Below are 16750 nucleotides of genomic sequence, written 5' to 3'. Positions count from 1 at the left end.
GGGATGCGGGGTCGGGAGCGGGGCCGAGGGCCGCACCGGGGACGCCGCGGCTCCGGCGGGGACCGCGTTAGCGCGCTCGGGGGCCGCGCGCCGCGCCTCTGTCAGCCGCCGCCGCTGTCGCAGCGCCACCTGCCCCGCCCCGCGCGCAAAGCCGCGACGGCCCCGCCCACGCCTCGCCCCGCCCCCCGGACGCCGGGAGCCGGCCGACCACCCCGCGAGGGGCCGGTGCGGCTGGAGGCTGCCTGGTCTCCCCGCCCCCACCGAGCTGGAACGGGGTGGGGGTGGGGGTGGAGGTGGGGGAGCGGTTGGCCTTTAAAAAAAAATAGTAATTGTTATTTTTAACTTTTCTGTAAAAAGGAGGCTGTGCTGGTAAAACTTGCAACGGCCTCAGCAAGGATGGTGACTGCGATTGATTGGAAAACCAGATACATGCATGTCCCTGAATTTCTACTGATCCCCAATACTTGGCCACCGTTGGCGACGGCAAGGGCAACCGTTCCTCCACCCGTTCATTCATTCTGAGATTTTGAATTAAAGGGAAAGCACCAAGCATCCCTCCTGCCTTTCCTCACCTACTATTTCAGCCTCACAAAACGGGAGGAGGGAACGTTCTCTGAACATAAGTCCAGCTGGTAAATGAGGAGGGAGCCAAGGAGCTAGAAAATCATTTTGCCCCTTAGGGGAACGATGGATCCAGGCGATGGTCATCAAGAGACTGAAACCAAGAGGTGAATGCTGGGTGGGGAACTTGAAAATGGAGGCGCCGAGTTGTCCAGACCTGGACGCGGGACAAACCCTAGAAGCAGGAAGTACCTGCCCCACCTGGGATGGATTCTTGCCCGAACACTTTGAACCCTAACCGGATCTGGTCTCTACAGCTAACCAACAATTTACAGGAAACATGGGGGATGGAGGAGAAAATGAGAAGGCAGCAGAAGCAGTCAGTCAAATCCAGAATGTACAGGGCAAGCGACCCGGTGTCTTCAATAAATTAAATGGTACACAAAGCGAAGGAGGATTATTGATTTTAAAACACCCATGAGCCATAATAGCCAAATGCAACCCAAGGGCCTAAAGCAAACGGTGTCCAACCATTTTTCTGAGATAACCAGGAAAACTAAACTTAACCTTTGCCGATCCAAAGAGTGAAAAATTGTGTTTTATTTTTGAACTTACACTTCTCTGGATTCCTGATGAAGCTTTCACGTAGTTAGTGGCCATATATTTTAAGTTCTTATTTTTTAAGAAAAGTTTTACTGAAGTAGAGCCTGCACACAGAAAAATACCCAAATCGTAAGGTGCATTTAAACAACACATGAGGTAACCAGCACCCACGTGGAGAAATGGAACATTACCAGCTTCCTGGGGAAACTCACTATTTTCCCTCCAAAATTTAGGGACTTAATTTTGCCTGTGTTTGAACTTTATGTATATGGGATCAGACAGTCTGCTCTTTTGTGATTGGTTTTTCAACATAGTTATGAGAGCCATGTTGTTGTATATACGTCTTGTCTTTTTTGTTTGTTTGTTTCCAGTGTATTTATTTTGAGAGAGAGAGAGAGAGAGAGAGAGGCAGACAGAAGAGAGACAGAATCCTAAGCAGGCTCTGCACTGTCAGCACGGAGCCAGATGCAGGGCTCAAACCCACAAACCGCAAGATCATGACCTGAGCTGAAGTCAAGAGTCAGATGCTCAACAGACTGAGCCACCCAGGCACCCCTATGTCTTTTCCTTCTTGTTTTACACAACATTGTATTTTCTGGAGATAATACTTTGGTAGATAAGGAAACTATAGGAGAAGTTACTATTACCCCCTTAATTTTAACATGGACACACCTTTTATTTACTTAAACATATTTAAAGGAAACACTGCAGATCATTATCATTCTAAGCAATAAGACCCCTGAAACCAGAGGTTTGATATGCTAATTATTCTCTCTCCTCCCCAAAATTCGTTTAAATCGGTATATAACTTTATAACGTGTTCATACATACATTATCTAAGTCCTCTCATGCACCACCTGTGTGTTTATAGGGATGTTTTTGCTTTTGAATTTGGGGGGCAAGGAGAAAGTCTATGCAATCATGCTCTTCATTTATTCATTCAGTGATTATTACATTCAGTAACTCCTTATTGCTTACCTACTCTGCAGCAGATCTTGTTCTAGGTTCCTTTCTAAAATTCTAGGGGCGCCTGGGTGGCTCAGTCGGTTAAGCCTCCGACTCATGATCCCACAGTTCCTGAATTTGGACTCACAGTTGGTGAGTTTGGCCCGCGCTGGATGCTGGATTCTGCACTGACAGCAAGGAGCCTGCTTGGCATTCCCCCTCTCTCTCTCTCTCTCTCTCTCTCTCTCTCTCTGCCCTTCTGCTCGAGCGCACTCTCTCTCAAATAAATAAACATTAAAATAAATACAATTCTAAAATAAATCCTAATGCCTTCACCTGGTTTTTGTTATGTTATTTAAATGTCTGCCCTTAATGAACTCATGCTTTTAACAGAAAAAATGCACGATGTAACTGTTCTACACGCAACATAATTACAGGACTCACAAAATACATTATTTCCGAATGCGCTACAGACAATGTGATATGGTAATGAGAGTTTAAAGCCGCCTAATAGATACTTTCTTCTTTTCGTTCTTCTGTCCCTGTAATGGAAATATTTCTTGCCTTTTTACTATACAATTAATTATGTTTCTTATCGGAGTAACAGAAAATGCAAATGAGCAAAAAAAAAGAGAAGCAGTTTGCAACGGGGACGGGGTTATAGTTGGAAAGGTGACAACACAGCCCCACTCCCAGGTAGCCAAATAAGTATTAGCAGGTAACTCCGATTTAGGGACTCTCCTACACCACGTGCGAACTATCCCCAGTTTAAATTCAGGCCTCCCAGGAGACCTCAGGCCTCGTTCCCGCCTCTAACTTGGCCCCGCCCCGCCTCCCCGCAGGCCCCGCCCCCAGCCCCCTGTTGCTTCCCAGCTCTCGCGAGAGTGCAGCCCGGAAGTCTCGCGGCCCGAGCCTGGGGCCTGGGAGGGAACCCACGTGGGCTGGGTTTTGGGGTGCGCGGCTCCCGCAGCCAGCCGTAAACCCTGCCGGACCCAGCGCCATGGGGAAGCTGCGCCGGCGCTACAACGTCAAGGGGCGCCAGCAGGCGACCCCCGGCCCCTCGAAGGGCCCCCCGGAACCGCCCCCCGTCCTGCTGGAACTAGAGGGTAAGGCGTCCGGGACGGGGGCTGGGTTTCGGGGAGGGGCCGAAGGGCTCCGCGACTCTGGGGCGGGGGGCACCGGGAGGAACCTCCTCTCAGATGATCCGGGGAAGGGGAGACAGTGACACTATGGTTTTAACGGTGAATTTGGGACAGTCCCGGGGCTTGCTCCTCTATGGGAGTCCGGCCCTAGTTTATTACTTTCTCAAGTTTTATTTAAGTAATCTCTGCACCCAGCGGTGGACTCGAACTGAGGACCTTAGCTGAGATCAAGAGCCGGGTGCTCTTCAGACTGAGCCGGCCAGGTGCCCCCACCCCTAGTTTAGTAGTATGGGGGAATGTGGGCAAGAAAATAAGGTAATTCCCTCTATTCCTCTGGCTGTTTTATAATCTCCTTGCCAGCGACGCCCGAATAAGTAAGTATGTTTAGCCCAGACCTGTCTGCTCAGCTCCAGGCTGCTTGACGTTTCTGCTCAGACTCCTTTTTAGTAGGAGCTGCCAGGACTTTAGGAGACATAAGGGAAGAGGAGATTTAAGGGGGAAAAAAAAAAAAAGAATCTGCCCTGCTGAGCCTATTAGATGCTTGTGGGAGGAAACAGGCAAAAGCAGACAGGTAAAATATACAGGATGTTGCGTGGGTATAAATACTAAGGAGATAGAGCAGAGTGGGTGTTTGGGTGGGTTGCAGTGTCCCATCGGGTGGGCAGGGAAGGCCTCACTGAGGAGGCGTTGAGTCAAGGCCTGAAGGCAGCCAGAATGGCTGAGTGGAGGTGAAAGAAAAAAATGGGGCAGGATCATGTAGGGTCCGCGGGGTGGGGTCGTGGTGAGGACTGTGGCTGGGGCAGGGTTTAGAGCGCCAGGGGGACATAGGCTTATGTGGTGACAGCATCTCTGTGGCTGCTGCGGAGAGAAGCAGTAGAAGGTTAGGTAGAACCAAGGTGGTCAGTTAGGAGCTTGTTCATTCGTTCACGCAGGGAGCAGGTGAGCTGGTGGTGGTCAGGCTACGAGGAGCTCACAGCATTTGCTGGCTGAGCGTGCACAAGAACACTGATGTCGAAAAGGACTCCCAGGCGCTGGGCCCAGCCGGTGGAGAAAAGGCAGGGTGGGCAGCTTGGGAGACCCAGAGCCATGTTTGGGATATGAGTGGTCTGGGGGTCCTGTTCCATAACCCAGGCGACCAGGGTAGGCAGGCAGGTGCTTGAGAGAGGCCGTTCCTGGGGGAGATGGCAGTTTGGAGTCATCTGTGAGTGGCTGGGGTTTGTTCATTTCAAGTCCAGGCTGGATTAGCTCACTGAGGGGGTGAGTCCTGCCCTGGAGAAGGATATGGGGAGGAGAGCTCTGGGGCGTGTGGTCTGGGTGCCGTGGAGGGGGTCCCACCATCCGCATCAGATGTTCCCAAGGGGCCAGGGAGGGAGAGAGGGACCTCTGGATGTAACCGGGGAAGCTGTCCATGACCTGGATGGGGCCACTTGTGCAGGAGAGGTGAGATGAAGTGACTGAGTCCGTTCAGAGTTGTCTCGCAGGCTCCCGAAAAGGATGCGGTCCCAGGTCGGACTCACCCAGCTGAGTGCACGTGCTCCCTGAGGTCCAGCCGAGTTAAACATCAGGAAACAGCGGGCCTAGGCTCTGGAGATGCACAGAGGGAGAGCAGGGCCGCTGGAAAGGCCTGTGTCCCTCGACCCACGGCCTGGCCTTCTGTTCTGCACTCTCGTTGGGCCTGAAAGACAGTGAGGTTACCAGACAGAATTTTAGGGTGGGAACCTGGAGCCTGAATTCCCTCCTGAGAAGTCGCACGGATAGGCTGGGGGCTGACCAAACCGCCTCACATCTCCATACCTCAGTTTTCTCATCTGTAAAAAGGATCCAGGAGGAGTAGTCCTACCCCCGTCGGAGTTTTGGAGGAGGTGATTGGAGCAGGGGGGCCTGAGGTCTCTTGGACCCAAAGATCGGGGAAGGTTCTTTCCCACCTCAGGACATCTCCAATTAATCCCCGCCTTCCTGAGGGGCCAAGAGGAGGCTTATAAAAACATCCATCACATCGCCTGCCTTCTTCAAAGAGCCTTCCCCGACCACTGACCTAACATCGCCACCCGCTGCCTGATTTCTGTTTTTATCACTTCCCTTATTATTTTTTTTTTCTATAGTACTGTGGTTCTCAAATTTTTGGACCGAGGACCCTTTCACGTTCTTAAAAACTGAGGGTCCCGAAGTGCTTTTGTTGGTGTGGCTTCTGTCCATCAACACCAAGAAATTTTGAAACCTGTACATACGAGCACACGCTTTTTCAGCTGTGAGAGCAGCTACGCGTCACACGATTTGGAGCCTCTGGAAAATGCTTGCTGTACGCTCTTTTTTTTTTTTTTTTTTTTTTCCTTTCTCGCTTTTAATTCTGTTTTATGCGAGAATTGCACAATGGATCACTTGCATTGCTTAAAATTGTCTCGTTCTCTCCTACGTTTTGTGACACAAGGCAAGATGGACGAAGCCAGAGGAACTACTGAAAGTCAGGGCCCCCACGGAACACGGGAGAGGAGGGCCACAGCAGGTTGAGTTGAAGAGTAATGTGGTAGCCGAATTTGGGTCTAGATTGTATACTTTCAGACTGTGACATTTATTTTTTATTTTTATTTTTTTTTAACATTTACTTATTTTTGAGACAGAGAGAGACAGAGCATGAGCAGAGGAGGGTCAGAGAGAGAGGGAGACACAGAATCCGAAACAGGTTCCAGGCTCTGAGCTGTCAGCCCAGAGCCCGATGCGGGGCTCGAACTCAGGGACCGTGAGGTCATGACCTGAGCCGAAGTCGGACGCCCAACCAACTGAGCCACCCAGGCGCCCCCAGACTGTGACATTTAAAAGTAGGTATGGTACATGGGGCGCCTGGGTGGCTCAGTTGGTTAAGGGTCTGACTTCGGCTCAGGTCCTGATCGCACGGTTCGTGGGTTCCAGCCCCACGTCGGGTTCTGTGCTGACCGCTCAGAGCCTGGAGCCTGCTTCGGATTCTGTTTCTCTGCCCTCCCCAGCTTGCGCTCTGCCCACCCCCCCAAAATAAATAAACAAACAATTTAAAAAATATAAAAATGAAAATAGATATGGTACAAACTCAGTACTTAGTCCCCTGCGTGTCTGAGGAGGGCGTTGTACCAGTGCTCTGAAAATAGTTTTGACCTCACAGGTCTGCCGAAAGCAGGCCACATTCTGAGCAGAGCACTGCTGTCCCGTGTACCCTCCCTCCTGGCGCCCGCTCTCCTCTGCCTTGACCGCTAGGGTGGAGGTGCCCTGACCCGCGTGGCGGGTGGTGGGCCCGCACCCCTGGTCCCGTGGGGACGCTCAGGGGGCTCACACAGGGGTGGGGAAGCCACATGGAGCCGCCCCGCTCCGAGCCGGTGGCGTGAATGTTGACCGTCACTTGGCCTCCGGAGTCTCCGGTCCCTGGGCCAGGGTTCAGGCATGTGTGTCTTTCCAGATCAGGGCACGCTGAAAGGAGTTGACGCAAGCAATGCGCTGGTTTTGCCGGGAAAGAAGAAAAAGAAGCCCAAGGCCCCTCCCCTGGCGAAGAAGGAGAAGAAGCCTCTGACCAAGAAAGAGCGGAAAATGCTGCAGAAGATCTTAGATCAGAAGGAGAAAAAGAGCCAGGTATCCCTGTTGTGGCAGGGTCTGCGCCCGGCCCCCCAGACTGCGGAGGGATGGGGTCTGTGTCCCCCAACTTGATCTCTTCCTTGGGACTGTCCCGTAGAACTTTCCGGAATGCGGGCCGTGCTTTGTGTCTGCGCAATCCCATAGGGTAGTCGCTAGGCGTGTGTGGCTAGCAAGGTTGAGGAATTGAATTCTTTATGTGATTTAATTAATTTAAATTTGAATGGCCTCCCCGTGGCTGGCCCTTGACTGACACCGCTCCAGCAGTCTCAGTCTGTCTGGGACAGACTGACGGGCCCAGGTTTGTTGAGGCCAGCTGTCAGCGCAGAGCCGGATGTGGGGCTCAGACCCACAAACTTGAGATCACGACCTGAGTCGAAATCAAGAGTTGGACCCTTAACCAACTGAGCCACCCAGGTGCCCTTCCCTTCGTACTTCTTTGCAGAACAAATTTTGTATTGGGAAATTCAAACCTCTACCGAAGCAGAGAACCTAGTGTAATGGACTCATGCGTCCTGGTCGCCAGTGCCAGCGGCTGCCAGCCCAGAGTCCCCTCGTCATCCCTCCTGCTGGCCACTTTCCCACCTCCGGGGTCAAAGCCGGGGAAGCATAAGTCTGTATTGGTGTCCGGGGCTGCTGAAACAGGACGGCAAACTGAGCAGCTTAGGGTAGAGTTGTATTCTGTTGTGGTTCTGGAGGCCGGAGTCTGAAATCAAGGTGTCGGCAGGGCCTTGCAGCTTCTGAAGCCTCTAGGGGAGGGTCCCCCCGCTTTGGGTGGCCCCCAGCCTTCTTGGCCTGTGGCCTCATCTGTCCAGTCTTGGCCCCTGTCTTCACGTGGCTGTCCTCTGTGTGTGTCTTGTAAGGACACTTGCCTTGGGATTTAGGACCCACCTGGATAACCCAAATCTCATCCCGAGATCTTTAACTTAATTACATCTGAAGAGACCCTTTCTCCAAATAAGGTTGCATTCTGGGACAAGAGTTATCCTTTGAGAGGGCAGGACACCGTTGTGTTTATACATAAACAGTTTCAATTGTATCTCTAAAATAAGGGCCATTTAGAATAACGGCAAGTCGGCAAGTCGGGGCGCCTGGGTGGCTCAGTCGGTTAAGCGTCCGACTTCGGCTCAGGTCACGTCACGATCTTGCGGTCCGTGAGTTCGAGCCCCGCATCGGCTCTGGGCTGATGGCTCAGAGCCTCGAGCTTGCTTCTGATTCTGTGTCTCCCTCTCTCTCTGCCCCTCCCCGTTCATGCTGTGTCTCTCTCTGTCTCAAAAATAAATAAACGTTTAAAAAAAAAAAATTAGAATAACAGCAAGAGGGGCGCGGGGCTCAGTCGGTTGAGCATCCGACTTCGGCTCAGGTCATGATCTCACGGCCAGTGAGTTCGAGCCTGCGTCGGGCTCTGTGCTGACAGCTCGGAACCTGGAGCCTGCTTCGGAGTCTGTGTCTCCCTCTTTCTCTCTGCCCCTCCCCTGCTCGTGCTCTCTCTGTGTCTCTCAAAAATGAATAAATGTAAAAAAAAAAAAAAAATTTTTTTTTAAATAACCCGCAAGGCCATTAGCCCACATAAATTTTTTAAAAATATCAACTTTCCCTAAATGGCCGAATTTCCAATTGTTTCATAAATGCTCCCCTAGCCCACGTATTTATTTTTCTTTCTCTCCTCCCCCCCCCCCCCCCTTGTCATTTATTTGTTGAGGGAAATCAGGTTGCTTGTCTGCGGTTTCCCACAGTCTGCGATTTTAAACCTTCATCTCTGTGGTGCAGTCAAACACACCCCTCTGCCTCCGAATGTCCTGGAAATGCTATTTGGATCTGAGGCAGGGATCCTCAGATGGGACAAAACGTTCTCTGGCCCGCATTGCCTGCAGTGCAGAGACCGAGAAACCCCAATCTGGAGACTTCCTGGGGTTCACATTTGACCTTCCACCAGGATCACCACACAGGGTCCCCTGCTCACAGCGCTGACACTCGGCCCCTGGAGCCCTTTCTGCAGGGAGGCTCACGGTCCGCGAGTGTGTCCTTTTAAAATCCTGTGCGGTGTTTTTTCTCACTGTTCTGTACGTGCTTTTTCCTCTCGTTGATTGCAAAATACGTAGATGGGAGCACATATAAAATGCACGTTTATAATTTCAAGAGGAAGAAAAACTCCTGAATCGTTCCTCAGCGGAAAGAGGCCAACTGTCCCCGCCTCCGCATGCTGCTTTCTAGAAGGTGGCACAGGGACCGCTTGCCATATCACACAAGAGCCTCCCCTCCCTTTGACACCGCGGGGGAGCCCCGCTTTGTACACATAAACCCTCCTTTATTATACGGTCTCCCTCGGATGGGCATCTGGATGGTGGAGAATTGCTTATGACACACAGTGATGCAGAGAGAGCCTTGGTCCAGCGCCAGACTCCAGGGGTAGACAGCCACCCCAGCTCACGTGAATGTAAGGCACCTGGCCTGTGATGCACTTATAATTCGACGTTTGGGGGGCGCCTGGGTGGCTCAGTCGGTTAAGCGTCCGACTTCAGCTCAGGTCACGATCTCACGGTCCGCGAGTTCGAGCCCCACGTCGGGCTCTGGGCTGATGGCTCAGAGCCTGGATCCTGCTTCCGATTCTGTGTCTCCCTCTCTCTCTGCCCCTCCCCCGTTCATGCTCTGTCTCTCTCTGTCTCAAAAATAAATAAACGTTAAAAAAAATAATAAAAAAAAATAATTGGACGTTTGGTTTAAAAAGCCTAGATGTTAGCGTAGCCGAAATCTGATGTACGGTCTCCCTTCCTTTTTTTTTTTTTTTAATTTAATGTTTTAAGTGATCTCTTTTTATAATTTTTAAATTTTTTTTTAAAGTTTATCTTTGAGAGAGTGTGAGCAGGGGAGGGGCAGAGAGAGAGAATCCCAAGCAGGCTCCCTGCCGTCAGCACAGAGCCCGATGTGGGGTTCGAACTCACGAACCGCAAGATCACGACCTGAGCCCAAATCAACGGTCAGATGCTTCACCAAGCCCCCCGGGCACTCCCCAGGTCTCCCTTCCCTTCTGAAGAGAGGGTCGCCCTGCCACATGTCTGACACTGTCATTTCCTTCCCCAGCGAGCGGAGATGCTGCAGAAATTGAGTGAAGTCCAGGTCTCAGAAGCCGAGCTGAGACTCTTTTACACCACGTCCAAGCTGGGCACTGGGAACCGCATGTACCACACCAAAGAGTGAGTCGGGTGCCCCTCCTGCCAGGGCCCCGGGGGCGGCCTCACAGGTCACCGAGCCTTCCGGGTTGAGCGTTAGGAGGAAAGACGCCTGCAGTGGCCCCCGTGCTAACACGCCTCCGCCGCGTGGGGGCCTGGGTGCTGCTGATTCCCGCCCACACGCGCGGACCTTCTCACTCATGCGGGGTCCTGCGCGACCGGTTCTTCCAGCTCTGGCCCAGACGATTAGGCTAGACGTTGCCTTCAGGTGATCAGGGATTCCGTTCAGCTTATTTCTGAGCGCAGAAGTGTGGCCTTCCGGATGTCACAGGCTTGGTCCCTTCTGGAAGCTGGAGAAGCTGTTCCTCCCCTCTCCCCCGGCTTCGGGTGGCTGCCAGCCGTCCCGGGGGTTCCTTCCTTGTAGATGTGACACCGCGGTCCCCGTCTCTGCTGTGTCTCCCGGCGTGTCTCTCTGTCTTCCGTGGCCTTCCTCTGTGTCCGCGTCTTTTAAGGACGCCAGGCATTGGAATTGGGGCCCGCCCTGATCCAGGATGCCCTCATTTTACCTGAATTACCTTTGCAAAGACCCTGTTTCCAAGAAGGTCACATTCTGAGTCCCCGGATGTGAATTCTAGGGAGACACTGTTCAACCCAATACCACCCACATTCCAAGATTCAGACTGCAGGAGTCGGGGTGCACCTGGGTGCACTGAGCATCTGACTCTTGATTTGGGCTTTGGGATCGAGCCCTGCATTAGGCTCTGCTCTGAGCTTGAAGCCTGCTTAAGATCGTCCCTCTCCCCCTCCTCCTCCCTCCCTCTCTCCCTGTCCCTCTCCTTCTCCCTCTCCAATAAATAAGCATTAAAAAAGAAAAGTTGGTCTCATATTAAAATCCAGGTTCCCGCCTGGTCTTGTGCCACACCAGATGGCCCTCTCACAGGGCAGCTGACCCTTAGATGGAGCCCATGTGCCTCCCCCCCCCCAGACCCACGGGACACGGCTGTCTTACTGTCAGCCTGCTCCCTGTAGACCTTGTGCATTTATGGCTGCTCTGAGTGCAAACTGTCCCAGGCTCTCCTCTAGGCCCCGGGGATGGAGAGTGCACACAAGTAAAATAAGAAGGAAGCTTCCCTTAAGAAGCCTGCGTTGTCCTCATGGGGAGATGGGCAATAATCAAACGAATGCATACGTATCTAGTGCTGGGAAGCACGAGGCACAAAGTAATGCAGGGAAAGAGGATGGAGGGAGATGGGAGAGTCTCCCTGATGGGTGACATTTGAGTGAAGTGAGGGAGTACTTCTGCATAGGGAGCGGGAACAGCATGTGCAAAGGCCCTGAGGTGGGAGGGGGGGTGTCCTTTGAATCCCGGCTTCTGAGGGGTGTGTCGCAACACAGAGCTGCCTCAGGTCGACCGGCCCGTCCTAGGGCTTTCGTGCCTGACTTCTGGCCGTGCTGGCAGGAGGTCTGACGAGATCGAAGCCCAGGGGCAGAAGATCAGCAGCCTCAGCGGGGCCCATCGGAAGCGCCCCCGCAAGGAGGCAGAAGATGAGTCATCCGAGTCCTCGGTGGAGTCTGAGCCTGGTGAGGCCCCTGCCGCCGAGCCCGTGGAGGAGGCTGGTGCGGGGCCGCCGCCAGCTCCACCGGGGGCAGGGGCCGGGGGCCCCGGCTCCAGCGGCCAGCCCTCTCTGGCCGCGACGTCGTCGGTACCTCCCGCAGCAGCCCCCACCGTGGCCAGGCCCCCAGCGAAGCCCGCCGTCTTCATCCCTGTGGACCGCTCCCCCGAAGTGCAGGTTTGCTGCTCCGTGTCTGCGACGGGCTCTGAGGCTAGCGTGGTGGGGGGTTGGGGGTGCGGGAGCGGGGGGGCGTCCTGTGCTTCGAGCGGGTGGGATCCCTCCCATGTGCCGGTGTCCTCGCCCAGAACGGGAGCAACTGTGCCCTCCTGTAGGGTCGGCGTGGAGACGTGGGCGGGTGCGTGTGTGGACGTGCCGGCTGCAGGCCCGGCACGGGGTGGGGGGGGAGGGCAGCAGACAGCGTCCCCGCTGTTGTGAACGGAGGAGGCTGGGTGCCGGGAAGGGGGAGAGCAGGAGGGCCTGGGGAGGCATCTGGGGCAGGAGCTGGGAGACCAGCAGGAGCGGAGGAGAGGGGGCTGTCCCACACTGAGAACAGCAGGCAGGAGGCCTCCTGGGTCCTAGCGGGGCTGTGGCAGACCGCACGCTGTGTTGTGGAAACCGGAGGGATGCGACCAGCTCCTTTCTTTTAATGGAAAAAAAAAAAAAAAAAACAGAAAATATCAGCACAGCGTTGTAAGTAAGCATCAGAACTGTTTATTGAAACCGGGATTTCAGTTCGTGTGCTCGGGTATAAATGGGGCAAGCTGACGGCTCTGAGGAACCACCCGGTGTGCCCCTGGGTTCATGCTACAAAGATTTGCTCGTAGGTGCCGTCACATGGCTGCTGCTGGTGCGGGAATCTCTTCACTCGGTCCCTGCGGGCCCCGGGCTGCCCCCGCCCCAGCTTCAGCCCCTTTCTTTCTCCGTGGCTTTTCTCCATACGTGTTCCTAAGCCATTATGACAGGTCGACCACCTGTTTTGATAAGCGACATCATATCACTCGTCTCCCTGCACTTCGATTTCTTGGTCAAGTCAGTTTCACGTTTCTGAGATTTATTCGTCCGTGTCGGTGCTGTAACCGAAGTCCCCCTTATTCTGGGTGGTTTCCCCCCGCTGCTCTCGAGTATTCTGGCGTGTGACTAGAACACAGGGCACGTATTCTTGCGAGAATTCTTTTTTTTTTTTTTAACGTTTATTTATGTTTGAGACCGAGAGAGAGACAGAGCATGAACGGGGGAGGGTCAGAGAGAGAGGGAGACACAGAATCTGAAACAGGCTCCAGGCTCTGAGCAGTCAGCACAGAGCCCGACGCGGGGCTAGAACTCACGGACCGTGAGATCGTGACCTGAGCCGAAGTCGGACGCCCAACCGACTGAGCCACCCAGGCGCCCCGCGAGAATTCTTCACATATACAGAACTTCCTCTCGGGCATTGTTGGCAAACTGTAGGTCACAGCCATGACCGGGTCACGAGATGACCAGCACTTGGTTTTGAAACAAAACAGAGTAGAATAGAAACGGAACAGAATGTTTTAAATCCGCACTTAACATGCTTCACGTAATGAAGGTGTGAGCCGTGGTTTGTGAAACTTCTGCAGTATATAATAACACCAGATCCTTGAACAACGGGGGTTAGGGGCTCCAACCCCCCTCGCGGTCAGAAATCCACGTGCAGCTTTTGACTCCCCCCAGACTTGACGACTAATAGCGTACTGTTGACCGGAAGGCTCAGAACACAAAACAGTTGATTCATACGTGGTTTGTATGTTACGTGTGTCATATGTTTTCTGTATTCTTAAAATAAAAGTAAGCTAGGGAAAGAAGATGTTACTGAGGAAATCGTAAGGAAGAGAAAACATTTATAGCCTTGTACTTTTTTTTTTTAAGTAATCTCTGCAGCCTACATGTGTCTTGAACTCACGACCGCGAGATCATGCTCTACTGACTGAGCCAGTCAGGCGCCCCTAGTCCCGTACTGTACTGAAGACAATCCGTGCGTGAGGAAGCAGACCCCCGCAGTTGTTCAGGGGTCGGCTTTGCGTGCTGGGCTGTCCCCGAGGACACCCGCTCTGGCACGGGAGGATCCCACTGCCGTCTCTGTCCCCTGTAGCAGGGCCTCACTGGCTTTGCTAGGAAGGCTCACGGCATCCACATGCCCACGGCCACCTTTATAGAAACCACGTCACCCTTCGCAGTCTCGCCGATCCCCTCTGCCATTCTGCGGGGCAGCCCCCCCACCCCCCCGATTCCCTGAGCACTGACTTCCTCTCTTCGCCAGGAAGAACGGCTAAAGCTCCCAATTCTTGCTGAAGAGCAAGTGATCATGGAGGCGGTGGCCGAGCACCCCATCGTCATCGTGTGTGGTGAGACCGGCAGCGGGAAGACCACGCAGGTGCCACAGTTTCTCTACGAAGCAGGCTACACCAGGTGGGGGCTGGGGGCTGGCCCCTCGGGTGACCCCCAAAAGTTACTATGAGTGGGAGCTCCCAGGGCCCTAATCCAGGCTCCGCCGTTGGTATGCTGTGTGGCTTTGGGCAAGCTGCTTAACTTCTCTGGGCCTTGGTGTCCTCCCACCGTCGTTGCACCTACTTCACACGGGTGTCGTGTGCACGAAATGAGAGACTTTGTGTAAAATGCTTAGATCAGCCCCTGTCACGTGGGGCGGTGTGTTTATGAATGTCGCCTCCTGTTGGCACTTTTGACCCGGGTGTGTCACAGGTCCCCAAGACCACCCCGGGTTCGTTGATTTGCGAGGAAGGCTCACGGGACCCAGCGTGTAGTTGTACATGTGAGTGTGATTTCTTAGAGCAAAAGAACACAAAACACGATCGGCAGAGGGAAGAGGTGCACGGGGTGAAGTCTGGGAGAACCAGGCACAGGCTTTCCGAGCCCTTTCCCGGGAGAGTCACACGGAAGCAGTCCGTGTAAAGAGCTGTCACCAGACGAGCCGAGTAGAAACTGAGCGCCCAGGGTGTTTGTGGGGGTTGGACCCCCTCTCCCTGGCACCTACCCAAGTCCCAGGCGCCCAGAAGGAAAGCCGATGGGCAGGATGAACCACGCTGTTGGTACAAACAGTCCAGGCACGGAGACCCCCCCCTGCCCTTATCAGGATCAGGAACCCTCCCGAAATTCGGATCCCAGACACCAGCCACCCCCGACCCAGTAAGCAGACCTTTCTAGGGGGACCGGCCGCGGGCTCCTGTGCTGCCTGTCGTCCGCCGTCCCCTTGGCAGGTCCTGTGACTCGCAGAGCACTTGCTCCAGGCCAGCTCCAGCCCAGCCTCCCGTCTGCAGCTGGCTGCTTTCCCTTCCACTGTGACTCCCACGGCGTCTGTGTGCGGACCGCCAGGCTGTCCCCTTTTGCTGTCAGGCGGTGCCTCGTCACCTCTAGGGAGGGCCACTCCATACGTGGAGTCCTGACGGGGAACCGTGTGTGACCGTGGGACTGACAGGTGGGGCCGAGCACTGCTGATGTGTCTTCTCTCCCTCCCACAGCGACGACAGCATCATTGGCATCACAGAGCCCCGCCGCGTGGCTGCTGTGGCCATGTCCCAGCGGGTGGCCAAGGAGATGAATCTGTCACAGCGGTGAGGGCTCTGCGTCCTGGAGGAGGGAAGGGGGTGGTCCCCCGGCTTGGCCCCGGGGCGCGCTGTCCAGGAGGAGCAGAGCAGCCTCGTGGGCGCTGTCCGTCTCGAGGGTGCTGGGTGGGAGCGTTGCTTCTGCGTCCGAGCGGAGGGTCTCCTCCCGCAAGAGGGCTTTCCGCCCTCTGGACGGCAGGAGCTTCCTGGGGAGGGGCCACAGGGCAAGGACGAGCCCGCCAGGCCCTCGGGCTCACTCCGTGCCCAGTGCCCCGAGGAGACCGTGGCCCTTTCTGGGGCTCGAGGGCGGAGCAGAGTGGCAGGTGGCCAGACGCAGGCAGGCAGTGATCACTGCTTGCCATGGTCCAGTAGTTCTGTCTAGGCAGGGCTCCCGAGTTTGGGTCCCCTGCGGGCGGCGAGGCTTTAGGACTTGATGTGGAAAACCGAACAAAGCAGGCAGAGCGCCCGCCTGAGGGTGGCTGGGGCCGCGTTTATACCGCACACGCCTGGGCATCGGCCCGGACCAGGGCATCCAGGTTTGAGGGGGTAGCATGTCTACTGGGCCTAAAATTGAGAAAGTCTCCTTCATCTGCCCTCTCTCTGAATATTTACTGAGCGGCACCTGCTGTGGGCCGGCCTGGCCCCGGGTCTCAGGACACGGTGAGCGAGACAGAACGGCCCGCCCTCCTGGGACTGGCGTGCGGGTCAGGGAGGCTTGTTGCGTGCGTGTGTTGTGGGGGCAGGGTGCCCCCAGCGTGTTTCCTGTGGATTCTTCCAGATAGTCACAGGCACAGACAAGCAACCGTGGGCATCTCTGTATTTCTCCTCTTCGACTTGTATATAAACGATTCATATTGTTCACCCCTTCTGAATCTTTCCCGTTGTATTTGATGGTATGTGTTGAAAATAATACATACAAAGCTATCCTTTTTGGTCACCATTTTTAACTTTTTTAAGGGAATGTTTATTTTGAGAGAGAGAGGGAGAGCAGGAGAGGGGCAGAGAGAGGGAGAGAGAGAATCCTAGGCAGGCCCCACGCTGTCAGCACAGAGCCCGACGCGGGGCGCAATCACACGAACCGTGACATCGTGACCTGAGCCGAAATCAAGAGTCGGACACTTAACTGACTGAGCCACCCAGGCGCCCCCTCTTTAACTTTTTGTGGAAGCTTTTGAGCACACACAAAAGTAGAAAGCGTAGTGAACGAGCCCCCGTGGACCCGAAACCCAGTTCGGTGATGGTCAGCTGGTGGCCAACTTGCTTCTGACTCCGTGCCCTGCACCCCAGGGGTGCAGAGCTGCTCTTGGAGAATTGCTTCCTCGGGGTTTGTCTGTTGGGCTGAAAGATCAAGGCTGTATTTCATTTCTGTGCGAGAAGACGCTAGAACAATTTCAGCGCCCTCACCGTGACCGAAACCCTGTGACACGCTGGAGGGCCCTCCGGCCCCCGTTGTCTCTCTTCTGAACAGTTGTTCACCGTTGGTCGTTCAAATTGCGCTCTGACCGAGGTCCGCGTTCAGTCGACCCGTTTTTCAGAGGGCGGTGACG

General features: G+C 54.5%; 2 protein-coding genes across 2 annotated transcripts in view; both read left to right on the top strand.

The window, feature by feature from the left end:
* Positions 1 to 16750, top strand: part of SCARB1 (scavenger receptor class B member 1) — a 500386-nt gene that overhangs the window by 361475 nt on the left and 122161 nt on the right. The window lies entirely within an intron of this gene.
* DHX37 (DEAH-box helicase 37) overlaps positions 2997 to 16750 on the top strand; it is a 28416-nt gene continuing 14662 nt past the window's right edge. The window contains exons 1-6 of the mRNA XM_049620656.1: positions 2997 to 3215; positions 6676 to 6845; positions 9927 to 10039; positions 11475 to 11805; positions 13904 to 14052; positions 15120 to 15212. Of these exons, the coding sequence (XP_049476613.1) occupies positions 3110 to 3215; positions 6676 to 6845; positions 9927 to 10039; positions 11475 to 11805; positions 13904 to 14052; positions 15120 to 15212 (962 nt within the window). The 5' untranslated portion in view covers positions 2997 to 3109. The remainder of the gene's footprint in view (positions 3216 to 6675; positions 6846 to 9926; positions 10040 to 11474; positions 11806 to 13903; positions 14053 to 15119; positions 15213 to 16750) is intronic.

Source organism: Panthera uncia (genome assembly GCF_023721935.1).
Source record: "Panthera uncia isolate 11264 chromosome D3 unlocalized genomic scaffold, Puncia_PCG_1.0 HiC_scaffold_9, whole genome shotgun sequence".
In the NCBI taxonomy this organism is placed as follows: Eukaryota; Metazoa; Chordata; class Mammalia; order Carnivora; family Felidae; genus Panthera; species Panthera uncia.
Note: the sequence above shows the minus strand (reverse complement) of the source record. Positions and strands in the feature narration are given on the sequence as shown.